The sequence below is a fragment of the Rhipicephalus sanguineus genome, chromosome 2, assembly GCF_013339695.2.
Source record: "Rhipicephalus sanguineus isolate Rsan-2018 chromosome 2, BIME_Rsan_1.4, whole genome shotgun sequence".
Classification (NCBI taxonomy): Eukaryota; Metazoa; Arthropoda; class Arachnida; order Ixodida; family Ixodidae; genus Rhipicephalus; species Rhipicephalus sanguineus.
In genome coordinates this window covers 33357639-33385410 of record NC_051177.1, presented here as the reverse complement: position 1 = coordinate 33385410, position 27772 = coordinate 33357639, and the positions used below count along the sequence as shown (strand labels likewise).

The window sequence follows — 27772 nt, the reverse complement described above, 5'->3', positions numbered from 1 at the left end:
AGGACGCTTTCCCTCACTGCGTGTAATGTGGTGAAGAGGACTTCGCGTGTGCGAAAGGAACGTATTGGTGCTTTTTGGCGCTCTCCTTTCCTTTGTAAACCAACCGACAGAACAGTTTTACACGTAACAGTCTTTCCCCCTCTCTCTTCCCACGCTTGTTAACGTTCTGTACAGCTCTTATAACTGCATTTAAAAGTTGCATGTAATTTTGTAAGATGTATAATGCACGTTTCTTCACTGAATAGCCTGTATCTCACGTGTAGCACGCTTACGTTGTGTATTCATCACTCTTTGAAACCTTTTGTTATCCTTAATATGTAGCGTAATGTAATCTCTTTTTTTTATTTACCGGGCAGTTTTCTTTTCTGGGTATATTTTGTACAGCGTGTGCGAGAGTCGCTATTGTTTTTCTTTTTTTAATTGTTGTCGCTGTTTTTACCAGTTATTGCTACGTTTTCGTTCCCTTCGTAAGACTTTACCTGCGGCTTGCACATTTCTTGCGTTTTTTGTTTTGCACCATTACTGCCCGTTGCACTCATACTCTTGTGTATGCGCTAATAAAATAGAAGGTCCTTCTGACATTTCCACCCGCCACGGTGGTCTAGTGGTTAAGGTGCTCGAATGCTGACCCGAAGGTATGATGCAGAACTATCGATGGTGCTATCGATACTATCGATAGCTGAGTCATTATCGAACTATCGATGGTAAAAAATACTATCGATAGCGCTATCGATAGTAAAAATTCGATGGTACTATCGATAGTATGAAATCAACAGCGCGGACTCGCTGCAGAATAAACTTGGTGCCCCGCGCGCGTGGTACATAGCGGAGCCGGAGGAGCAGGCTAAAGCGCAACAAAGTTGACATGATTGTGTTCTTCACCAGAGTGCTTTGCTGACACATGATCATAAAGTCAAACTGTTCAGCTGTAGTGGAAAGGAAGCCTTTACATGTGGTGGGACTGTGCGGCTTCAAATTGATATTGCATTTTATGATTTCAAGATAAAAAATATCAAGAAGTTAATTGTAAGGTGTAACTGGTTGCTTTTGGATACGAATTTATTGATGGATATATTCCGCCATTTTCACTGCGGAAATAATTAATTTCTCTGCCAAAAATTGCTCATAAGTTTAGCGAAGCTGGTAGTAGGCTATAGCAAATATTTCGGCAAAATGGCCGGCCAGCAATCGCATCATTATTCACACCACTATCGATAGTATTATCACGTGGTTGTGACAGTGAAGAATGCTGCAGCAAGACTGCAAACATTACGGCGTGATCTGCGTCAAACGTTGCTAACAGTCTTTGTGGGGGAAACCCGAATACGTCAAAACAAAGCAATAAACATGCGTGGCAGTAATATCGCTATAGTAATATTAACGATGGTACTACCGATTGCGCTATCGATAGTTTGTCGATAGTAGCATTATCGATAGTTTGTTTACACTATAGATAGTTTCAAAAAAACTATCGATACTATCGATAGTCAATTTACCGATAGTTCTGCATCACTACCCGAAGGTCGCGGGATCGAATCCCGGCCACGGCGACCGCATTATCGATGGAGGCAAAAATGCTTGAGGCCCGTGTTCTTAGATTTAGGTGTACGTTAAAGAACCCCAGGTGGTCGAAATTTCCGGAGCCCTCCACTTCGGCGTCCCTCATAATCAAATCGTGGTTTTGGGACGTTAAACCCGAACAATTATTGTATATATTATTCTGACATTTCCTACTTTGGGACCTCCTGTTGCCTCATAAAAGAAGTATACTCGTCCAGCCCGCGTACGTGCAACAAACAATAAACTTGAAACTTGTGAACTTCACACGTTAGGAAACAGATTCAAAGGAAGCGGCGGTCGGCACCTCGTTCACAATATTCTGAAGTTAATTAACGTGTCAACGAACCTTCCATTTTAATTAACAGAGGTAACATGCATGGTCACAGTGGCTGCTGACTTCTGAAAGATATGCAAGCTAGCTGTACTTTACCGGGGTCCTAGCATTAGCGGGCCACCAAAGTCTAACAGCTTCAGGATATGCTGACGCAGCAACTACAGATGTTAGCGCTGCCCGAGGGCGTTGACCTCGAACTTGACCCACACGACGGGACGCTGTAAGCGCTTACGAACGCAAGAACAAGGTCGCACCGGAAAGGTGCGTGAGAGGTTGCGTCGTATGCCACCCCCGCGCGACAGTTGGCGGCATATGGCGTACGTACTATATGAGTACGCAGATCTCCAACCACATATGGTACTTTCCTTTTTCTTTTTCCTGTGTGTACCAACGAGGCTTGGACCTCGTGAAATAACACTCGCATACGTACGAAACGATCCACAAAAACATAGAGAGAAACGCGAGAAACATACGCCGTCCTTTTGCTTAACTGTGACTTCTGTAAAGCGTCGCGTAAATCGCTCTTTCTCGATCGAAAGGGGAGGTGGAGGCCTCCCCACATAAGATCCATCCATTCCCTCAGGTTATCTGTGACAGGCGAAACGAGGCCAGGGTTCAACAGCCGCGGTACCGCAGTGAAATCGTCGTTTGCCCCCCGCGCGCCGATTTCACTTGTCACGTCACGTACGAAGCAAGGGCGCCAAGTGGCCCTTGCTTCGGAGACACCGAACCTCGGGTTGCAAGTGGCTGCGGTATACGCCCCTCTGAAGAAAGACCGCGAGCTGAGGAATGGGGGAGAAGGAGGGAGAGTAGAAGCTCCGAGTACAGACACGTCGGGATACTTTCGATGGTTCGTACACTTTCCCGGAGCTCTCTCTCTGTCGCCACCCCTCAAGCATGTTTGAAAAGATCCTAGTGAGAAGGACAGAAGATGCGAAGGGGGCGGGGGGGAACTGTTGTTTTTTTGCTTCTGCTGGTGGTTTTTCGCTTTAATCCTGGGGCCGTGATCTCGAAGACAGCATGCATTCGGGAACGAAGCTGAATTCCCCCCAAGCAGGTCCTTTTTCCGTGCATCGTTTCTTCAGCCCCCCCCCCCCCCCCACCCGCCCCACCGCCCTCTTTTTTTCATGTCGTAAAGAAAATTGTAAAATTGATCGCGACTAGCTCTTACGTTGTGCTTTCCCTCTCTTCAACTTGCCCCCCCCCCCACCCTTTCACGCTCCCCCTATCTTGAGAGGAGATGAGGGGGAGAGTAGAGAGGCTTCACAATGTACACTGCAACGTTAACTCCGGGAAAAGAAAAAGTATTAAAAGAAACCATTGTTGGTTCGACTCCCCGTAACCACGGACAATGAAGAAGGACGCTTGCAGTAAGGGCAAGAAGAAGCAAAAAAAGAAAAAAAAGAGTAAAGGCCGTGGGGAGGACGAAGAGGAGGGAGACGAAAGTACGAAGCCCACGGCTTTCTTTCTTCTTCGTCGTCGTAGCGTTTTCTGTGGCGCCTCCAGTTCGGGAGCAGCTCCAGTTCGCGGCCGACACAAAAGCCCCGCGCTCCCCACCAGAGCCGCCGCCCCGTCTCCCTCGCTTTCGCCGAGACGGCGGGAGAGCAGTCATCTTTCCAGGACGACGCTCCATTCCTTCTCTATCTTGTGTGTGTTTGTGTGCTTACGGAGGGGTTTCGACGAATAACCACATTGCGCCGCCGCCGCCGCCCTAGCGAGAGGACTCTCGTTTCGCTGTTTGTATGCACGGACGAAGTGCCGCCTTGGCGCTAAACGACGCCCCCATTCCTCCTTCGCGTATTTCCCCCTACACTTCCCACTCGGCGACTTTCCCTTCGAGCGCCGCTGAAACCCCGCGCCTTTACTCCCTCCCAATCTCGGGTCAGGAACCTCTGCAGCACTTCGCCCGAAATCTCGCCCCGTAGTCCGATTAGAATAATCGGTCGGGCGCGATCTTCGGTGCTTCGGTATACGGAACGGTTGCCGAGAGCGCGGGCGCGACACACCTGGGCCGCTGCTTTCTCCCTCCCTTTGTTTTTATTTTGCTTCTGTTTTTATTGCAACTCATAGGAATCCCCGAAAATAATAGGAGAAGCTGTTCGTTTAACAAAATTCGTTGCTGGGCTAATTTCTTCATAATCTTAAATACTGGATAACATTCGACACAGGACAGAGGAAAAGAACACTGGTGCACAGGACAAGCGCTTGTCCTGTGCATCAGTGTTTTTTGCTCTGTCCGTTGTGGAAACCGCACCATCCAGTAGATAAGCTGTTTGTTTGTTTGTTACATTTTTGGCTATTTTATTAACTCACCGCAATTAGTCGTCTCGTATTATTGCAGTGCGTCTCGCTCTGAACCTCGTGGCTTCTAGCTAAGCTGCCCTGTATTGGGGTGAGCGTGCGGGCATCCCGCATGTTAATGGATCAACTTGATATCGGTATACGGTCTGTCAAGCGCACGAGCAAACGGGCCACTTGCGTGTGCTTGCGTAAGCGTCCCTTTGCATGTGTCATCTTCCGGGGTACATATACACGTTTGTACAAAGAACGACAACACAAAAACAGAAACCACCAGGCCTCGATTTCTTTTTTTTTTTTTTGCTGCAAGTCTTCAATCGTACGAAGCAATATGGCGATGCAGTCAAACAAAGTACGGGAAAGAGAAACAATTTTGTGCTATCTGTAAGAATAATAAAGAAGGGGAAATCACAAGTTGACGAAAAGAAAGCGTCAGGGTTTTCGTCTTAATGTGTAGATAAAACAATATCGCCGCGTTGTCAAGTATGTTCAATTGCGAGCGCTGCAACGTTCATTTACTTACGTTTCGATTTATCTCTGTGCATAATAAGCCCGAGCCAAAAAAAAGGTCGCGAACAATCCTTCTTTTCGTCGCAAAGTAGTGGACAGTCACAAAATTATACAAATAGGCAGATGGATGGACGAACATTCACGCACTTAGATTAACTACTTCAACACAAACAAATGCTCACTCAACGGAAGAGTCAATAAAACATAAATATTCACATAACCGAAATGTCCACAGGTAACGTTTCACCAAGATGATCACCCAGCAGACACTGGAAACTTGCAAATTATTTCCTAACTGCGGATAATCTTCTTCATTAAGAAACCTGAAATGCGCTTCTTGCACTTAGCACAAAGAATCGTGTTTCAAATATATAGCCAGTTTTTTGCTTCTATACATATAAAAAAAATTCCGAAACACGGTCTTCATTGATGCACTAAAAGCTCGCCTCCAAGGGCAAAATAAAAGACGTTACTTAGTTTTGTGCCCAGTTCTTTTTTTTTTTTCCTTACCCGCGCAACAACCTCTAACTCGCAGTCATTCAAGGTATACCGAAGTTCATCTGGGCCACGCCTTGCCTAAGCTTTCAGTAGATTAGCGCACGTCCCAGTGATCCTAAACGGAGCTAAGTCTCGCCTCGATGCGTGCTTGGAAAGTGCCAACGCATGGCACAGGACCAGATCGTGACCTCGCAGCCTACCAAACAGCGTCACTGTTCCGATGAATAGGAACGCTTGACCGACGTTGTGGACACTGCTTGTGGGCGGCGTGCAGGTGTGCAGCTTAAGCGCCATTGATCGCGGTGGGCCCAACCCGGTGTAGTCCGGGGACGAGATGAGAAGGAAATAAACAATAAAAAAAGGCTTATTGAACGGTTTTGATGGAGTGATAGATGTAGGCCTGGGCGTTTGATCGAGTGCGCAACACCATGTCATTACTCAAAGGCGCCATATGTATACGGCCACGAGAGGTGCATGGTTGGTCGTCAGTTGTTCTTGGTATCATAGGCGTGCGTAGGATTCCCCATCAGGGGGGGCCGAAGGTTCATCGCAGCGCCCCCCCACCCTACTAAGTCAATCTATGGGGCAGATTTCGCCCCCCCCCCCTCCTAGGTGACCATGAGGGTCAATGTACAGGGCAGATTTTGCGCCCCCCCCCTCTCCTAGGGGATTAGGGAGGGCGGCCGCCCCCCTGCCCCCCCCCCCCTGTGCGCACGCCTATGCTTGGTATATAAGTTCAGCTATGCTTGAGTAGTGTAGAGGTTTCCTTGGTTAGTTGTTATAAGTTATGCTATTTAGTGGTGATATATGCGCTCTATATTTCTGCTAGCACGCTGTTCTTTACTACTATGCGCAGTAAAAAAGCCACTAATGATGTTTCCTTTTGCCACTTCAATTATGTTTACTTTGGTATTGCCGTATAACTCAGGCCGCTGCTCAGCCATGTTCAGGTCTGCACTTTCTGTTTGCAAGTCGTGCATTCCATAATTCCTATATACAGTAAAACTACCTGTTTCTCTGGCCTAATGATGATAAGTCAACCAGTACTCACAGTTTGATTACAGACCATTAACTACTATATTTCTTCGACATCCGAGTGTCCATTCTCTGGGTGTTAAAAACGTCTGGCTGGAGTAGCTGAGTAAAACACTCGCAAGATTCCTACTGGTTTCGTTTGAAAGCGATGCCTTGCATCTGGCATAATGCGTAAAGCTCGACACTCACCATATCTCTGATGCCCAATTTTTAGAACATCTGTGCTATTTATTTTCTTAAAACATAGAAAACCTCCGCTTTTGGTGCGATCAGTTTCTATTTTGCTTGTTTCCTTGCCTATATTTCGGTTGAACGGTGATGTCCTAAGTTGTTTCCGCGCACTGCACGACTATCGATATACATTCTCGACAACCCATGTGGGCAGCATACGGAGTCGCAAAGTTGCAGCTCTCTTATCATCGCTGATTTGGAAGTGTGTAAGCTCCATCAGGAAGTGCAAGGCGCGCCCTTTCCAAAAGAAGAAAGAGAAAGACAGTTCTTGGATGCCTCTCGGCGATCAATATTTCTATGACTTTCAAAGGGGGAAACGCGACCTTGATCCTTTACCCGTCCGCTGATTGGTTTCCCATCCTCCCGAACCAAGATTCTAACCTGCTTACGACAACTGAATTATTCTGAGAACATGCTTCCTTATTGAGCAGGACTTCGTGGGCCTCCTATGCTCAAATCGCCCGATGTATGAGCGAGCCCGAGCGGATGCGTCAGCGGGCAGTTATATATGCATCGTCGTTCAGTCTTGCAAGTGTGCACGTACACCGCAATACACTTCTCTCCATATTACCTTGTCTTCGGCAGAAAACGTGATGCATCACCGGATATCTTGCTTGATAGATTATCACTTTTTCGTTGACTTCCACGCCTCTGTTGTAAATGATTCTATTAGACTTGTCAGATATCTGGGCGACCAACCAACGCTGGCGCACTGTTAAAGAGTCTGTCAGCATGTCCGACTATATATATATATATATATTTAGGACAACCATCCAATTAGGACAACCAGTCTTTCAGCGTGCTTAGTGCGATCCATTGATTTTCTAATGTTGGCCGGTTGTCTACGCGTCCTTTCTGTTTTGCTTGTTCAGTGCAACAGGCTGCAGATGCTGTAATGTACTCGTTCGGGTGGCTGTTCGAAGATCACATATATTTCATTTCTTGTGTTTACTTCTTTCGCATCGACGAAAACAGCATCAGCAAGTGTGTCACTTCATCTTTCGGTGAGCAATCATGGCCGCTTCACGGCTCTCTCAAATCGATAACTTAATTGTGCGGGATCCAATTCTTCAAGCATTTTGTTCGTACAAGCGCTCCTTGCTATTGGTTTGCCACTTTCTCCTATTACGCCTATTTTTCATCAGAATAGGCTTGAATTTATTTTTACGGCGGCCGCGGCGGCTGCATTTTCGATGGAGGCGAAAATGTTTGAGGCCCGTGTGCTTAGATCTATCATCATCATCATCATCATCATCATCGTCGTCGTCGTCGTCATCATCATCATCATCAGCCTGTCTACGCCCACTGCAAGGCAAAGGCCTCTCCGATGTTCCGCCAATCAACATGGCCCTGTGCTTTCTGCTGCCACGTTATACATACAAACTTCTTAATCTCATCTACCCACCTAATTTTCTGTCTCCCCCTCACGCGTTTGCCATCTCTTGGAATCCAGTCAGTTACCCTTAATCATCATCAGCCTGTCTACGCCCACTGCAGGGCAAAGGCCTCTCCCATGCTCCGCCAATCAACTCGGTCCTGTGCTTTCTGCTGCCACGTTATACCTGCAAACTTCTTAATCTCATCTACCCACCTAATTTTTTGTCTCCCCCTCACGCGTTTGCCATCTCTTGGAATCCAGTCAGTTACCCTTAATGACCACCGGTTATTAATCTGAACTTGGCTACATATAACGCTAGAACTTTATCTAGTGAGGCGAGTCTAGCTGTACTATTCGAGGAATTAGAGGGTGTTAAATGGGATGTAATAGGGCTCAGTGAGGTTAGGAGACCACAGGAGGCTTATACAGTGCTGAAGAACGGACACGTCCTATGCTATCGTGGCTTAGCTGACAGAAGAGAACTAGGAGTGGGGTTCCTTATTCATAAAAATATAGCGGCAATATAGAGGAATATTATAGCATTAATGAGAGGGTTTTATGTATCGTGATTAAGTTTAATAAGAGGTACAGGATGAAGGTGATACAGGCCTACGCGCCTACATCGAGCCATGATGATCAACTGGTTGAACGCTTCTACGAAGACGTAGAATCAGCAATGAGTAGGGTAAAGACACAGTATACTGTACTGATGGGCGACTTTAATGCAAAAGTAGGCAAGAAGCAGGCTGGAGATCATGCAGTTGGGGAATATGGCATCGGCTCTAGAAATGCCAGAGGGGAGTTACTAGTAGAGTTCGCAGAACGCAATAATTTACGGATCTTGAATACCTTCTACAGAAAACGGACTACTCGTAAGTGGACGTGGAGGAGTCCTAATGGCGAAACTAAAAATGAAATAGACTTCATAATGTGCGACCACCCGGGCATTATACAGGATGTGGAAGTAGTTAACAAGATCCGATGCAGTGACCATAGAATGGTAAGATCTAGAATTCAACTAGACGTGAGGAAGGAACGGCAGAAAACTGATACGCCTGCCGACGTGCTACGTGCCCGGCCCATATCCATTTCTTCTTCTTGATTTCAAATATGATATCCTTAACCCCCGTTTGTTCCCTGACCCACTCTGCTCTTTTCCTGTCTCTTAAGGTTTACACCTGTCATTTTCCTTTCCATCGCTCGCTGCGTCGTCCTCAATTTAAGTTGAACCCTCTTTGTAAGTCTCCAGGTTTCTGCTCCGTAGGTAAGTACCGGTAAGATGCAGCTGTATCACTATCACTCTTGAGGGATAGTGGTAGACTACCATTCATGATTTGATAATGCTTGCCGAATGAGCCCCATCCCATCCTTATTCTTCTAGTTATTTCACTCTCATGGTTCGGCTCCGCGGTTACTACCTGTCCTAAGGAGACGTACTCCTTTACAACTTCCAGTGTCTCGCCACCTATCGCAAAGCGCTGTTCTCTGCCAAGATTGTTCCACATTACTTTTGTTTTATGCATATTAATTTTCAGACCTACTCTTCTACTTTCCGTATCCAGTTCAGTAATCATGAGCTGTAATTCGTCTCCCGCGTTACTCATCAATGCAATGTCATCAGCCAATCGCAGGTTACTGAGATGCTCTCCATTAACTCTTATCCCTAATTTTTCCAATCTAGGGCCCTGAAAACCTCCTGTAAACACGCGGTGAATAGCATTGGAGAGATCGTGTCTCCCTGCCGTACGCCCTTCTTTATTGGGATTCTGTCGCTTTCTTTATGGAGGACTATAGTGGCTGTGGATCCGCTGTAGATTTCTTCCATTATGTTTATATAGCCTTCTTCGATGCCCTGATTCCGCAGTGCCTGCATGACTGCTGATGTCTCCACCGAACCAAATGCCTTCTCGTAATCCATGAAGGCTATGTATATGGTTGTATTCCGCTCATTTCTCTATCACCTGATTGATAGTATGAGTATGGTCTATTGTTGAGAAGCCAGTGCGAAATTCTGCCTGGTCCTTTGGTTGATTGAGATTAATACTTAGATCTATAGGTGTACATTAAAGAACCCTAGGTGGTCGAAATTTCTGGAGCCCTCTACTACGGCGGACCTCATAATCATGTCGTGGTTTTGGGACGGTGAACCCCAGGTATTATAAAATTTATTCTTACGAACAACTTCAGTACAAGAGCGCTTTGTGAATACGGACCGAGATTATTTTTTGCTTATGCAGCTTCCGGCTGACAAAAACATAAAACTTCAATTCCCGACTCGGAAAAGCGGTAAATGCCGTCCCATGCGATGATATTTAGAAACCTAAGACGCTAGCCGGTAATGACGATCTCGCCAGCCTCCTTACCTAACACCATAAATTTAATCTGCCTTCAGACTTATACGTTCCAGGAAGCAGCGCTGTCGTGCTTGAAACCAGTGCTTTCAAACGCACTGCCGCCATTTCACCGTGCGCAAGCCACCTGTCGCCCACAACGCATATGTTTGAATCGTGTCGCTGCAGTTCGTGCGTGCCGCATGGATCGCGATGTCACACTTATGTCACTCTGAAGGCGAAGCACGGCGACCGCAAGAAGGAAGGAAAAGCCTTCGTCTTCATCGTCAGCGGCAACCTGATAATACCAGTGCTATGCACTACAAATATCCCTTTCTGTAATGCTGTGTCACTGCATACCTGTGCTGCAACTACAGTGTGCGTGATATGTATATGTGGACCGCACTAACGGAGCATTCCAGTGCCCGATTTGTAATGGTCTTACCTTGCTGCACTCTCGAGAATACGCGCACCGCTCTCGAGAATGCGCGCACTGGTTTAGTCGGTTAGGTGTAATGTCTGATGTTTTATTAATAGATTCAGATCAGACTTCGTCGCTCCGCTGATCAAGCACGCGACCTTGCGCTCTAATCAACTAAACAAACACGCGTTCCAACAAGTGTAGCGGGGGAACTCCAAGTAGACCAGATGGAATTCACCGGAGAAGCGCCGCGACTCATTCGTCCAGGCATCGGCTGCTCTTCCCAGCCCTCGGGATAGGTACGCTGCCAAGGTCGGAGTGGCGTACCGGCTACGGGACTTCTTTCTGCCGAGCGACGAAGGAAGGAAGAGCAGTCCTCGGAAGAGGAAGCCTCCTTCCGATGGAGAGGAGGGGGGTCTCCCCAGGAGGGGAAGGGGGGTAGCCGGCGGGCCCCCCCTCGGCAGGCGAGGAGGAGGAAGCCAACAGGTTCCGGCGGCGGGGTGCCCCTCCTCAACAGGTTCGATGTCAACGACCGGCCAGGTAAACAGTGCGGGGGGCTCACCGGCCGCAGTGTCCGCGCAGGCCATGCCGTGAGCGGGGGGGCATGGACGCCTTCAAGCTGGAGGAGCACGGCGCGCTGCCCAGCTCCACCGACGAGTCCGCCAAGTTGAGCGAGCTGGGCTTCGGCGCGGCCGCCGAGTTCGGCTTCTTCGAGGTCAAGAAGGAAGGCTACGAAGAGAAGCAGGCCTGCTACTTCGAGCCGGGCGACTACAAGGAGTACACGCCGCTGCCGCCGTACCCGGCCGAACCCCTCGCCAGCCCGGGCTCGCCGCTCACCGCGCCCCCCGGATCGCCGCCCGTCGCCCTGCTGTGCGCGCTGCCCGAGAGCTCGGGCATCGCAAACCACGCGGGACTCGCCAAGGCGTCCATCAAACAAGGTGAGCTCATCACGTAGCGGCTGTGCGGGCAGGCTGTTCTCTCTCGGTGAATTTTGGCTCTGCCGTCGGTGGTGACGACGCCGACTCATTCGGTCATCGAACCCGCGGTCGGAGAATGACACCCCGTGCTGCGCTCTCTTCCTGAGAGACAACGGCCGTCCAGCGAAGAGCAGAACGTCCCGCCGGTCTGGACGGACCCGTGGCCCGAGCTGCGGGCCCACTTTCCATTGGGCATGCTTGCGAGCCGGCGCTCCGAGCGGCCGTGGCATTGACCTTGCCGAGTCGCTCACCTCCGCCGCCGCCGCCGCTGCCGTTCCGTTGTGCTTCCTCCGGCCCTGGCGACTTTCCGGCGGTTCGGTTATGTGCCTTCCGTTGCGTGCTTCGGGACTACACCAGTGGTGTTTTTTTTTTCTTGACTATGTGCCGTCTCGACACAGTTGTTTTCACACTTTCGGTTCGGCTAACGCAATCACTTTTTTGCTGATGTCAGTGAGAGCTTCCGTCCTCGACTGACACGAAGCGATCCGCCGGTGCACGTGCTGGGAGATGAGAATTTCCGTACTCCTTGTTGGGACACTTCGTTTCCACACAGGTTACAAAGGCCACCCTCCGCTGTTGGCGACCGTCCGGTGCGCTTGGACGGCACTGGAGCGGAGAGCAAGCATCCGGCGGCCACTGCACCGGCGCAAGGTCGTTGACGTGCCGGCACGCTAGCAGCATCGTTGTCGGCTCGCAAACCACGTCCTCTGCTTCTTCGCGGGATCAGAAATGTTCCATTTCTTTGAGAAGCAGTCCAAGAGGTGATTTCGCTTAGTTTTATCGGAAATTCGCATTGCACGTGCTTCAGGGGTCATCGTCCCGCCTCGGGGGCGTCCGAGTTTCAATTTCACACTTTCAATTCCGCTATCACCGTTTCTTCCGCCGAAAGTTATTTAACGTGAAAATTCCACCGGCCGACGCTAGAAAATATTTGACTTTTCTTTGCCGAAGTGCATTTGCAAAATGTTGGTCGTGAGGTCAACGGCCCTGGTCGCCGACCCCAAGTCTTGAAGTCACCAGTCTCGTAATAAAACTGGTGTAGCGCCGAAAATGCTACATAACTCGAACTTCTAAAGGGACTCCCAGTTATGAAACCCGAATTTTTTCCGCGATTTCGGCACTTTTCACCATTCCGAGGTCGTTGGCACGGTGAATGACCCCGAGAGCCGCTCGGTCCCCGGGCGCTCGCTGCTGCGCCTCCGAGACTCGCTACGCAAAATGTCGTGTAAATCACGGAACATGATCATCTTTCATCGATGTACGACGCGGGTGCCGCATATTGTTGACTTTTCTTACCGTGTGTATCGTCAGTGGGTCAACGAACCCAACGTGTTCCCTATGAAGTCAACTGGGCGCTATGTGTTTGTGACTAATTCACTCATATCTCACTGACCCGGCTATAGACCGAATTCTATTCCTTGAAAAGTGTACACTTCGTTTCCGTCGTAGGTAACGCAATTAATTTTTTAAGGATTTTTAAGTTTGTCAATCATCCGGTCATTGAACTCAGCGTGTCCACGTGTCTGCATCCACGGCTTCCTCTTAAGTTTTACTTTCGTTATAGTGTTCTGTTCTTCCGGTTGCGAACGATGTTGCGCAACCGCGAAAATTCGCCGGTTTTCCATTTAACGAATTTTTTTCGGCTCTGCCGAAATATCGTACGTCTCGGTCATTGAACTCACGTTCACCGGCATACGTTGATGGTCCTTCCGAAATTCCATTTATTTCACGGGGAGTTCTGCCCCAGCCCTCTTAAGCAATGCAATTTTTTGTTTAGTATACATAGATAATGTCCTCGTGCTCGGCAGGCACTGTCGCCTACACTTCGTGCAACTTTGCTCTCAGGGTCATCGACCCTTAGATCGATTTGGAACTGTGTGACCACATCTCGCTTTTACGAACCTGTGGAGTCTCTTTGGTGACGTGAAAAGGTGATCTGACTGAATCTCGTTCTAGCGTCCATCTGCCATATACATGCTTTTATTCACCTCATTGGTGCTATTAGGTCATTGACCTTTCGCGCTGGAAGGTGTATCAAGCGTTCTCACTTGATGACAGCTTCGAAAGCAATCGTGTTTGGAAAATTTAAAGTTTGTACAACCGGGTTGTGCTGTGTTCGTTCGCCCCTTTGAGAAGAGGTCATCAAAGTATACGGTTCTAACTTCATCTGTCTATCAATAAGTTATTTTTATAGCTTCCTTGTTCTTATTCGTGCAAGAGCGAGAATATTTCAAGGTGTCGCGTCAACATTGTCGTCATCCGTACTCTACAGTCTTTACTCTCTTGTATGCTCGGGTCATCGACCCCTCGGCTCGACTTAGTCTTGTATCGCACTTCTACACTCGTCTACGAAGTTGCAACGAAGCAACGCTGACCGTAGGATTGTCATTCCCTAGTCTGGCTCCTTTTCCGCCACCTGTCGTGAATGCTACGTCATTTTCGCGATTGAATGTGGCGCGCCGCGTGGCCAGGGTCATTGATCTGGTTCTATGGCGGCGCTCGCCGCGCCACTCGCGTTCTCCGTGAGTTTCGATTATCTTATTTTGTGCAACCATTCGCAGAATTATCAATCAAACATGAATACATATATATTTTGCTCGCTATGGTCGTATCGGGTACCGAGATTTTTGTCGAGTTTCGGATGTCGCCACAGTAGGTCAGTGAACTCTGCGCCTTGGTCCAAACGTTCATTGCTCCGTTAACGCCAGCTTTCAAAACGTCTTCTTGCTTTGCGCAACGTTCATATTTTGATTAGCGTAGACATCGTATGCACGTTTACATGATCGCATATGGGGTTTACTCGAATTCGACACATTAACGACGTAGGGGTCACTGACCTTGCCTATGCCACACTTCGCGCTTACTTGCCGCTTTCGACAGAGCGTGTTATGTGGCAGCATCGCTTTCAGTAAGACCGGGGATGCATCACCGATAAGTGCGATGTTCCGTCTAATTTTGTGACAGGCTGACTGCGGGGTCATCGTACTTCCTAGGTCCGTCCACGCGCTGTGTGCTGGTGTGCCACGCCGTTGAGCGTAAGTTCTCGCAATGTATAGCATATGTCGCAGAGCCATTATTGGCCGCTTTCTGTTCCGATATACTCAGTGTTGTGTTATTAGTTATCCAAGACAGTGTCATTGACCTTTTGCTGGAGACTTAAGTCATGCTTGTGTGCCGGTGTGCCATGTCGTTGAGCGTAAGTTCTCGCAATGTATAGTATATGTCGCAAAGCCAGTATTCGGTTGGGTGCTTTCTGTTTCGATCTACTACATATTGTGTTACTACACATACAAGACATGGCCATTGAGCTTGTGCTGGCGACTTAGATCGTGTTTGTGTTATTCATCTTAGTGAAAGCATCGCGAGAGTAGCTTTGAGTTTACCTCTCATCTGTCATCTATTTTTGTTAGCCTTATAATGCGTTGTTCGTGTAAGTATACCTTGTTCTTTTTTTTAAGTATGCAAAGCTGATTAATCTCGTTCTTTTTATTTTCTGTCATTGCCAATAATAAGTGAAAAAGTTTCGGATTTTACTCTCGGACGTTTGTTTTGATCCTAAAGGTGCAGTAATCGACGTGTGATCCTGTTTCGCCATTATTTAGTTTAAACACTTGTTTCTTTAGAACATTCATTAGGAAGCCTCCAACCTATTCCATTATTCGCAATATGCGACGTTCTCTGGTAACTATATGATATTGAAACTAAAACCTGCGTCGCAGTTCTTTTTTTTTTCCCCACCCTCTCGTCATTGTGATGGATTTTCAGTGGCCACATTCAGGAACAGGACCTTCTCCTTTCTATATGCTGTCCTTTTCATATGTCATATGAGGCGTAAACCAGTACACTTTTAAAAATCTGTGTGTGTTGCTTTTTTCGAAAATATACCCTCAGTGAGTGTCTGCGCTTGGTATAAAATGCCGGAACTCAAAAGTCGCGCACGCAATATTCATTCGGGTGGCCTGTGAATAACCGGTGCCACAAATCGCTCTGATACACATGCCAATAGATGAAAACACATAGCAGAAGTGCCACTGAAGTTAGTGGTACAGGCGGTACTTCTGTTTGCCGGCGTAATACCGCACTAAAATGTCAAGAAAAACGCAGTAATGGTCAATATCAGCTTTGCTTTGATATTTTAGGGTAATGTGGTCTTGTATATTGCACGAAGTGTCATTGTGGGGCCATAGGTATGGTCGACAAAAGGTACTTCATTCGCACAGACCGCATTAGTGGGAGTTACGTAAATTTCACAGTTGTCCTGGTGCTGTTTTCCGAAGTAAGTTATGGTTTTCTTGCTAGTGAGTTCATCTTTGAAAATGAAGCTTGGCTTCTGCCATAGAGTTTTCTGAGTGCATATGTTATAGTATCTTAAAAAGTATCTCTGAGTTTCCACGGTAAGCATGTGAAAAGAATGCAGGTTTGTGCGAGGAGCGCTAAGATACGAAATGCTCGCTGTACCATGTTCAACAGCACTCTAGATTAAGTTGAGAGATAAAAAAAACCCTTATATAGTTTTTTGTAGTTTCTTTTTTTTTTCGTGTAATAGAGATAACGGCATTGAAAATCTGCATAGTGGTTCAGCACCCATTTTTGAACCTCGTGCACGAAGCTATAGCTTGTCGCTTGTGGCAGTCGACGAATGAAGTTGATCTCGTTTACCCGAGATGTATGTAAAAAGGTAGTTGCGATACTTTGACCCAGATAGCACTGGTCAGTGTCATTGAACTCGAATAAAACACGGTCTCTCACCCGCCGGTCACCGGTAACTGCACTGTCATGTCATGAAGCATTTCCGCGCTTATCACTTTTTGTTTTCTTCCGGTACTGAGGGAAGATTATTGCAGGGAACTTTAGTCGTGTTCACAGCACAACCCACCCGAGGTCATTCAACTCAGTCGACTAAGTGAACCTGCCAACGCTATGCGAAAGTAGCTGAGTCGCGGACGTAGTCGCAATAACTTTTATACTGCCTTTTCCTAATAATTGTTTCGGTTGGCCAGTTTTATTTCTCAAGGCCATGCCGGTAGACCAAGATACAGACCACCTGGTTCTCTTTGGGACCAGGTCAATGACCTTTACTCGTGCGTATCTTGCTATGTTCTTACTCATAGTTGTCTTGTCTAATGTGCTCAGGTTAAACGTACTGTCGCGATGCTGAAAAACCCGGCTTTAGATTGGATGACATCATCTCAATTACTGCTCAGGCATTCCACGCTAGCTGAAGGTCAATGACGCCAGACACCTGTGCCCCGGTGCCACAGATGTTCCGAGGTGTCGGCTGCGGTTTATGAACGACGAAATCATCGCGTACACGACTGGCGACACGTCTATTGTGTACTATGCATTGCGTATATTGTACCACATTTGTGTTTAGTGAGTGAAAGGTCATTGAACCCTTTCGTCTTGTTAGACACACGTATCTTAACCAGCTGCTTTACTTAATTTCGATGTCTATGTATTCAAACAAATCGTCAAACGGGCTCTTTTATGAGTTTGGCTGAGATCGTCACTTACCATGCGCAGTCGTCTGGGGGTCATTGACCTCATCATAGGTCATTTTCTTGCTTTCGGACTCATTTTACGGACATATTTGGTTTGTCTGTATAGGTTTGAGCTAGAGATTTTCTTAAATGTGGTTTCTAACGCTTATTGTGGCAGTGACAGTCATGCTTCACCTATTGGCAGTCCCCGCCGTAATTCAGGTTGCCGCTCTCAAAGATATTCATTGCTTTCGTAATCTATATTCGTTCTTTCAGTTGCAGAATATCGAGAGTTTTTTTTTTTCTTTTAACATGTGAAGCCGTATTACCGAAATCTTGATATATTTCCCGTTTATTACGTATGTGGCATACCGTGATTCAACGGGGGTCGTCGAACTCCGTCCGTAAGAGAAAAAAAAAAAAAATCCGTAAAGTCCATTTCCCTCTCAACATTTCCGAATTGCTTTCGGTTGTGCGCATCTTTCTCACGTACTTTTTCCCGCAACTTGTTTGACTGTATCTCCAGGCGCGCTCCATTAGGAGATCTCGGCGATTGCCCGTTCCTCGGTCATTGAACTGCTTTCCGTTGGTACGCCATCGTTTGCAGTAAACTATAAGCCATTCGCGTCATTAATTTGTGTGATTTGTAGTTTGTGGGCATTTAGCTATACCCCACGAAAATTCGGGGTGCGTAGGTGATTTCTGCGACACTGACCGACATCTGAAGGCAGTCGGGGTCGTTGACCTCTCCACCTTTTCCATATATCAAAGCTTAAGTAGAGGATGGGAACCAGCGTGCTATAAAAATGACTACACGCTTATATTTGAAGCAAAAAGCTTGCTCATTTGTCGTTCTTAGGCGAAAATTTTTTCAGGGTCAACGACCTTGGATGCCAGTCGCTTGGTTTCAACGCTGTCTTAACTTCGCCTCGCAAGCCTGGATGTCCCTCTTTGAAAGGCTTTGTCTCGATGTTTGAAATTTCGAGTACCTGGCCGGAAATGTTTCCCCCTCGCGCTACTTCTTCGGTGGCCGCCAGACGATGGTCAGTTCATTGACCTCCTCGCGACGTGGCGGCTTGGCGGAACCTGTGCGCGTCTCCTTCCGCAGTACTTAGCGACTTAGCGATTTGATTAAGGCGCTCGTATGTGGACGGATGACACGCTTTATTACCGGAAACGCTCACATTTCGAAAAGAAAAAAAGAACGCGAACTGTTGCGTACGGATGACCGGCGACACACTGTAGGTCATCGAACTCCCGTATGCCGGTTCGCAATACGTTTGCTCTTCGTTCGGCGCCTACCGTTTCAGGAACGCCGTGATTAATTGTCACCACTCTTTTTTAAATTGTACTGCTACGTAGCTAGCACACTTCAAAACTTAGGCTTCCTGCCTACAGAAGATGACAAATAAGAGGACTAGTCTCTCCGCTGCGCATGTTATCCTCCATCTTGGTCGGTGCTGTACACCTCAGTGTAAATACACTTGTAAATATATTTACGCCTTGTGTCATTTTACGTAACAGCTTTGTTGTGGAGGTGCTGGGTATGACCAACGGCGACGGCAATAACGAGAAATTAAAAAAAAATTACATAAAGGAGCACCTAATGAAGAGTGCCCGCCACGGTGGTCCAGCGGTTATGGTGCTCGACTGCTGACCCGAAGGTCGCGAGATCGAATCCCGGCTTCGACGGCCGCATACTCGATGGAGTTGAAAATGCTTGAAGCCCGTGTGCTTATATTTATGTGCACGTTAAAGAACTCCAGGTCTTCAAAATTTCCGGAGCTTTCCGCCACGGCGTCCTTCACAATCGAATCATGGTTTCGGGACGTCAAACTCCAATAATGATATATGCCTATGGAGAGTTCACGAAAGTCAGTCGAGCCATAAAAATTATCGCATATTTACGACGTCCATTCACGTAGCGACGCGAAGAACAACACAAAATACAGTCAAGTCACATAACACCGTAGTTCACATAAAATGCATTTACACGAACATTGCGTGTGCTGAAAATAACGCTACACATAACGTCCAGTCACGCAGCAACACTGAAATTGGCAAAGTACAGTCGCAGGGACTCAGGATAAGTTTACACGTGCACTTTTTTCCCCTGCTGATGCATTAGGTTGAAGCGGGGCAAGCGCTATGACTATGCCTTTTTTTTCTTTTTTTTTTTAGCGCGTGAGGCAAGCGCACAAGGTAACCGCCTTTTTGTTTTGTCCGAGCCGAGTGAAGTCCACGCCGGCCTTAACATGGTGCCGCATTGATAAACGAACGGAAGTTATCAAAACAAAACGTGGGCAGTTTTTGAAGCAGCTAACAAACCGATGAACAGGCATCGATGAACTGTAATCTCGGCATTAAGTGCATGCATCTACAGGATGAACGCGCACGCATTTATATAGCAGGCTTCGTTGTACGAACTGTACATACTTCGATGAATAAATAAAAAAAATGTCATAGAAAAGAATTGCACCTGTATCATTTCTGGACACACTTCACTTGCTTTGATTGGGGCCCCTCGTGGTATCTCATCGCCTAAGGTTTTCCGCGCGCTAAGCTCGAATGTTCGATACCCGGTCGGTTAGCCGCATTTGCATGGGAGAGAAATGCAAATGAACCCGTGTACTTAGATCTACATGTGCACGATATATAACTATAAGCGGTCAAGATTAAGTGCCTCATTACTGAGTCGTGGTGTTAGCGTGTACAACCCCTCAATTTAATTTCTTAATGTTTTGACTATAGTTGATGCTCCGTCATCGAACTATGCGTATTTGCTGGCCGGCGCATTGAGTCCAGTGTGAAATCAATGGCACAAACACTTTACTCGACCTCATAAGCCGATTAGGCATTGGTAGCATTAGACTATGCGCTTATTTTGTATCTTTTTATGTGAAATTTTCGCCGAAATCTGTATCTTACGTCCGGTTTCTGCGGAGACTGGGGTCAACGACCGGCTCTTCTATGGATTGTGAGCGAGAGAGGGAGAGAGCTTTTGCGGAGTTATACGGTCTCGTATAGCGCTTGCAGTTACGGGTCATTTCACCATAAAGCCCCGAGGACTGCCTTTCGCGCGCTGCTGCATAGTTTCATTTCCGCTTTTTGCAAGATGGCATAGCAAATCGCCGTTGAAGCAATGGCGTTGCGTCTATTCCTTTCGGTCGTGGCCCTCATATCGATAGCGTCTCCAGTACAATAGCGTGCAATGTGCATAGAGGCAACCATGCAGGCTGTAATTTTGTATACAGCGAACTTGTGTCGTATATTTACTTATGTTCGAGCTGAGTGCTTCCCATATTTTTGCCTTCATTTTTTTTTAATGTATTAGCTGTCAATCATTTCCTTTTTTCATTGAAGTTTGGTGGAGTTTTATTGGGTATAGTCTCACCCTTCAGACCCCCGCCGCAGGTGCTGCTTCGTTGTTGTTACAATTGTTGTTGGTGAGGATTTCACAGAAAGCATCAACGACTGCTACGATGGCATTTATAGAGTTTCTCAAGAGTACTGGACTTGACAATGCACTTTAGGAAGACCACTGTGTTACGTGGTCATTGTGCATACGCATCGCCTCTTCCTGTCCCCATCATCATCTTCATTACCCTTTTTCCCCCTTCCCCTTTTCTCCTGTGCAGAGCAGGCTAGAGCGCTCAAGCTCAGGCCGACCTTTAATTCTGCCTTCTAATAAATTCGCTCTATCTATCAATGATCCTTCGCAATGGCTCGTACCCACCGCGGTGCACCGACCTAAGCCCTCTCGTGTGCTTTCCTTTCAATCCTGGTCACCTTACTGCAGTGATATTCAAAAGCTCAGCGTGGTTGCGTGGCCGCCTTTCCAGGGCCTTTTCACAACCGCCGTCAGAATGGACGTCAGAGCTCGAAAGAGCCCTACAGAAATTGGTAAAGCCATGTTTGTCCCCTGTTCCTTTCGATTAGTTCCTTCGTTTCGTACTTTTATTGACTTCTGGATGCTGTTCGAACTATTTTACCCTTATGTCTGGTTGGTTGGTTGTTTGTAAAACTTTATTGAGGTCCTGCAAGGCGCGCTTTAGCGCGCACCGGGCGACTCCCACGTCTGGACCGTCAGGCCAAGCCTGCCGGCCTTATGTCTGGAGTTGGGAAGAATTTGACTTTGCGCCATTGTTATTGTTTGTTGTCAGATCAGAAAAAGAAAAGTTGTAATTGCCGTTTCAGCTATGTACGCGTACGTCGTGGCGGCACAAATTTCTGTTCAAATTGGCACATTTTCGCCCTAGTAGATATTTAGTGCGCAAACGGTGAACGTGACAACCACCGCAATAGGCCATCGAGTTCCTGGAAACGAAGCGAGCACTTACTTAGAGTAATCAATGGCCAATTTGGAACAGCAAAGCCGGGATCTTTTTGTGAAGTGAACCCAGATTGGCCTTCACTGCAGCGCTTACAGGTGTGCGTGAAAACGAGACCCGTGGAAAGAATAGATCAGACAGGAGCGATTTTAATGGGAGGTACCAAGGGCGTAGCCAAGGGGGGGGGGGGGGATTGGGGGGGTTCAACCCCCCCCCCCCGAAATTTTTCAATTTTGCTTGCGTATATATACACGCACACATACAAATGCACGCACGAACATACATAAAGTATGGTTGAACCCCCCCCCCCCCTCCACCCGAAAAAATTTCTGGCTACGCCCCTGGGAGGTACAAATGAGAGCAGAGAACTCATTCAGTACAAAATAAAACGCCGTAAAAGCCGACGAGGTATCGCGACCGCTACTAATGAGTGCGCATTAATGGCCAGATAACGACATATCTCCTAATTCTGTTCAGCCGATATACGCGTGCGTCGTACCTGTAATTATGAATAATCTAATCCAGCAATGCGTTTCACTATCACCTTAAAATGTCGTAAGGAAGGCGTTTTCCTTATTAGCAAGCTCTCAATCAAAGCACGAGTCGGACGCACTGACGTCACCGGATTTACCCTCTCGAGGCGCAACGTCCACATATGTGGACGCAACTTGTTTTTGCCAGTTCTTTGGACTATGCGTAGTGGTCAACGAAGAGCGAGATACATTGCACGTAGGATGAACTGAACCTTCTGCATAGTCGGTGTGCCTTGACTTAACTTCAGCGTTCTGTGTATAACTGTAGCCGACCACACTGGCGAAGTCACTGCGATGTTCAACGGGTCGTTCGAACTGCTGCGTTCCAGGAGCGCCAAAATTATTTTTCTTTGCTCGAAATGAATACAACCAAACCCAAATTGCGCAGGTATTTTAAGTTTACGATTTGATTCTTTTTATGTAAAAATATGTGGAGGCTAACTGTTCAATAATTACATGTTTAATTACACGCTAATTACGATTAATTAGTAAAGCTCGCACAAAACATATTCATTTTCTTTATTGAAATCTAAAATTGAGTGACTTAGAATTACGTTCCGCGAATTTTACTCATTCGCAGACAGTGCATCATAATTCGCGCCTGAAGGGGTTACGAGTAGTAGTTACATGACCAAGTGAATGGCATTCCTAACGAACGCGGAACGGTTAGTCGGCGCTCTCTTAGCCGGGCCCGCAACGCACAATACCGCACCGCGAACGTATAGATACGGCCTCTGAGACAAAAGGAATACGTGCACAGGAAATGGAACACGCGGTGTGTGTATACATACATACGCGCGCGTATGTATATTTATAGATGCGCGGATCTTGGAGGGGCGCGAGGTGAGTGAGGGGAGTGCGTGGCACGGCCTGTTACGCGAGCGGTTACGCGGCGTGCGCTCGCAGTGCCGAGTGAAAGCGAGCAGCGCCTTTAGCGGCGATCGGGGTCATTGCCACGGCCGGACGTCGTGTGGTCGACGCAGCGGGAGGCTCCGCCGCCGCCGCTGTTCGGAAAGAGAAAAGAAAGGCGTTCTCTTTATCGTTGTTTCGTTTTTCCTTAGCGTCGTTGTTGGCTTCCGCGAGCGCAGCGCGCGGAACGTCACGCACGGGGCAGCGCACGCAACGCCGCATGAGCGATGACAGTATGACGTCATCTTGGTGACACTAGCGTATACTATGTGGTGCTGCTGTGCCCTTTGGTTTTCGGACAGCGCTTGCGTTCGGTTAACTGCGCCCGTCTCTCTCTCTCTTCTGTCTATCTATCTGTTTTATTAGGGCGAAACGCTTAGATGCTTCATCAAACACGAAAATTGACCGTCGGCGGCGTCGGCGTCAGTACGAGTGATGCAAAAAAAATCATAATGATGTGACGACGTCATCATGACGTCACAGATTACCAAAATTTGTGACGTCATGATGACGTCATTACGTGACATTGTGCAAGGTGCAGGAAGCTTTTGGGAGGGTATCGGTACAAATTGACTGAGAAGAAAAATGAACAAGTAGAAGATATGGCTTTCGCCTTTGGGTCATCTTATGGGAATGAATAAAGAACCGAGCGGCTTCTTTTACAGCGAAAGCTGTTATGAGATCATTTCACCGGCCGTTTTTGGCGCCGTAGTTGTCCGCCGCCGCCGCCGCCGCCGCCGCCGCCGGTGTCCGTAACCAGTATCGCTCGAAATAAGAAAAGAAACTAAATAAGAAAAAAATTCCAGGATGGAACGAGGTTCGAACCTGGGTCCACTGCGTGGGAGCCCAGTATTCAACCTCTGAGCTATGCCGGTGCTTGAAACTGCTTGCTGAAAGGTCCTATACAGGCTTCATGTCGGGAAGGAACCACATTAGCATATGCAATATAGCGTGGTAGAAGGGTAAAATAAGCACCAAGCGTAGCACAACGCGAATTCCTTAACCAGGCGTCACACAATGCGAATTGCGCAACGAGCAGGTTGTTGAATGCTTCCAACCCATTACAAAGGACCCTGCCATAATTCTTCATCATCAGGCACAGCATCAACAAAGTGCGCATAATGCCTTACATGGGTTTAGCAGGTACCAACGCTCTCCGTAGAATGACAAAAAATGGCAGAGTGCCTGCTGGCCTACTTCTCAAAAATTACAATTATTTATAGCGTAGTGGGTTCCTCGCAAGTGCACTTGGATTGGTTGCCAAGGAAGCCCATAAGCGCATGATACACTTCCTCTGGGTCTCAGTAAAATTACAATGATTTATAGCGTAGTGGTTCCTCGCAAGGGCACTTGTTTTGGTTGCCAAGGAAGCCCATAAGCGTATGATCCATTTCCTCGGGGTCTCAGTAAAGTTCTTCGCTCCCCCCCCCCCCCCCCCCCGTCTCTTTCCCACGTCAACGTATGTTATACAGCATGACGGGAGAGGGAAATAGCGACCGGGCGTCACCCAATGCAAATTACATAACTGGTGGGCCGTTTAAAGATTCCAACCCATTAAAAAGGGCTGAGCCATAATTCTTCATCGTCATCAGTCGTCGCGTGAACAAAGTGCACATAATGCCTTACAGACGTGTAGCTGGTGCCTCGCTTCTCCGCAGAATGACGAATAATGGCTTAATAGGTGCTTCCAAACTTCACAAAAATTGTGATTTATGGCGTAGTGGGTACCTTTCTAGTGTACTTGTATTGTAGCCCCAAGAGAGCTTAACGGGCTCTAGAAACGCCGCTCTTCCAGCTTTCGCTGTGACTGTGCTGCGGTTTTAGCGCAGGCCTGGCGTTTTTTTTTTTCTTCGTGTCCTTTTTCTTTTCTTTTTTCTTTTTTGATAAATCTTTTAGCTTCGTGCCCGACCAATAAAGACGAGATGTGAGAAAGAATGCGAACAGTGGAGAGTGAAGTCGCGATGAACTCTTTAAAGTGTAAAAATGAACTCGTTAAAATGTAAAAACGTTGCGATCGTACGCGGTTTTCGAGCTGGTATGTTTCGTCTTCGAGCCGGTACCAGTGTTTCGTGTAGCTTCGACTTGCGGGTGTTTTTGTGCAACCGTATTCGTCGCTGCATACCTCTGTATAGGTTATGTAACCCGGTTAGCCTCCCTGCCGCCCCTGTGCCTTCTCTCACTCTCTCTCTCGCACTATCTCTGTCTATTTACGGGTCTGTGGAAAAAATAGAAAAGCTCATTGTATTACAATGTGTAACTTGAAGTCCAGGAAGTACTTTTACTTGACAGGCCATCTGACGTAGCTACCAATATTCTCTTTAGCACGCGCAACCCAAGCGTCAAATTGCTTGTGGGATCGCCTGGATTCAAGGTATATATGAAGGAACAGGAGACAGAGAAAAGGCATGGAATATGAAAGTGTGCCTGTCTGAAAACGGGTTCGCTCAGCCCAGGCCGGCAGTCAGTTCCGGCCAGTCTCATCGCTGCTTCTAATAATAATAATCAATCAATCAATCAATCAATCAATCAATCAATCAATCAATCAATCAATCAATCAATCAATCAATCAATCAATCAATCAATCAATCAATCAATGATTTATTTAACGTGCCCAGGAACAACCGTAAGGTCTATGTGCTGGCGCATGCAAAAAAAAACAATAAAAATAAACAATACAGTACAGACAGTTTTCAGAAATAAAAAGAGCAAAAACACGTAAAGAGAAATAATAATAGAAATAATAGAAATAAAAGAAAAAATAATAATAATAATAATAATAATATCTAGCTTTGCACGGTTCAAAACCGCGATATAATTATGAGGCACGCCATAGTGGTGGGCTGCGCAAACTTCGGTCACCTGGGGCCCTTCTTTAACGTGCACCTAAATCTAAACACACGGGCGTCTATAGCATTTCGGCTCCATCGAAATTCATCACGGCTTCTCGTAAGGTTCTCAAATCGATGGCGAACCATTGCTATCTGAACATATATCGCAGAAAAGCATCGCAGAAAAGCAGTCCATAACATGCACACACTAAGCTGTGACTGCGTGGGTTCTTTTTAGTTGTCTGTTAGTTAAATTTCCAGTCATCTTTCCTCTTTCTCTCCTCCTACCTTCCTTTCCTCTATCTCTTCCCTCCTCCCGAAAGTGTAGGCAGGCGTTGTGCCCCTCTAGGTGGACAGTTGTCAGCCTGCGCTCTCCCTTACTCCTCTGTGTCCTTGTGTATTTGTGTGCGCATATCAAATAATAATAGTAAATGACGATAGCGTAGTGCAGTCCTTCGGTTTATGTATAGCCACTTAAATGAAAGCATAGAAGCTTCACTGGTGGCTTGATGAAGAACTTATAGTCGGCAAGCCAACCTGTATAACAGTTCTTTCAGTTAAAGCTTGGCAGCTGTGAGAATGCTCTCACGCGTAGTTCTCGGTTCTATGCATTCAAAGTCGCAGCAGGTGGTTATCGCTCACCGTAGATGCATGAACAGAACACTTTCTCGACATGGGATCTACATGCATTGGGCTCCATGTCCGGGTGTTACATATAGAAGAACGTTCTATTTAACATGCATTCCTCGTATTCTTAAAAAAGAAGAAAAGTAAAGTGAGAAAACATGTACAAGTAAGAAAAACGCTCTGCAAGATACAAGACCTGACTTTGGATAAAGCGAGCTGACTTGCAGAAATGCTATTGCACCGTATATGGTTTAGGCGCCGTGCTTTGCCGAACCCGGAAGGCATACCTCGCCACGCTTTAAAAAGCGTTGCCTCTTAGCAGTTTCGCTCTGGAATGAAGACGAGTAGGGAGGCAAACAGGTCGTGTCATCCGAAATGTCGTATTATCCTGGGAAAGCTCCCGAAAAGTATGAAAATGGCCGTACTCTGTGACCGAATAGTGGGCAAAGGTAGGTGTGTCTTCTTCGAGTGATACTGCTCCGCACAACACTATTCGCGGAGCAGCATCACTCGAGGCCCCAACGAACCGCAGCAGTGGCAGTGGCCCTCCAGAAGAGAAGACGTATAGGCGTGTTGGTAGTTGATGGTACTCCAGAAGCGCAGTGAACGAACAAGAGACTTGTGGTCATCTTGCCTCGTTTTCGTTTAGTGCGCTATGGTTTCTGAAGCATTGACCCTCTCCCGGTGGTAACTTTTCCGCACTGGTCGGAAGCGTGGCGGCACGGCTGCGGGCGTATGACACGTTGTTCATGGATCGTTGGAATGTTATTTAAGCTAGTGAACTGAAATTAAAAATACTATTATAGTTACTATTATAGTAAAGTAAAATACTGTTATTATTATAGTAAATAAATGCCAGTAAAAGCTTACTTCCGCAGTCGTATTACGAAATTTCCGGTGAAAACGTGGTCGAATTAACCGTTTGAGAATACGGTTCCGATAGGTTCCATCGCTCCGAAAGCACGTTGACAGGGGGAAGAACGAACTATCCATGAAAGCGTATTATGCAGAATCATGCCAACGACATTTCGCTGTTACGCGTAAGGTATTACGCAGTGCCGTTTGAGAAACATGTCCGTGTTGTTAGAGAAGCAATGTAGAGTCAAAGACCACACTCAAAACCCCCAATAAACAAACAGTCGACTTGATTCGTGGAAGAGTTCGCGTTTCTCAGCAATACATTTGATGCGACGGGACTTGGTGTAAGTGCATCTTCGTAATTCCAAGTAGTCGTGCTAACTCCTTGTCGGTGTCTTTTTTTTTTTCGTCCATTTTTGCTTTTCTAGTTCACAGTTCGTTTTGCTTGTTTTCACGTTACCTATACAATGCGTCGTAGTAATTCCTCTCACTCCGGCACTTTTGTGCACGGTGATACTAAAATCAGCCGCTTTCCTCACTACCTTACGTTGGCATCTCTTCCCAGCTTCCGCGCGTTCGATCCTTTTTTTTTTTTCTTTTTCTGGGCATCTCCTCAGAGTTTGGTTCTCAGGAA

General features: G+C 47.0%; 1 protein-coding gene across 2 annotated transcripts in view; it reads left to right on the top strand.

The window, feature by feature from the left end:
* LOC119382682 (ecdysone-induced protein 78C) overlaps positions 1 to 27772 on the top strand; it is a 141333-nt gene that overhangs the window by 37792 nt on the left and 75769 nt on the right. Inside the window, exon 1 of one of the 2 annotated variants that reach the window (XM_037650484.2) lies at positions 11163 to 11533. The exons of the other annotated variant lie outside the window; for it this stretch is intronic. Within the exon in view, the coding sequence (XP_037506412.1) occupies positions 11200 to 11533 (334 nt within the window). The 5' untranslated portion in view covers positions 11163 to 11199. Of the gene's footprint in view, positions 1 to 11162; positions 11534 to 27772 lie in introns of those variants that run through there. 2 annotated transcript variants of the gene reach the window in all.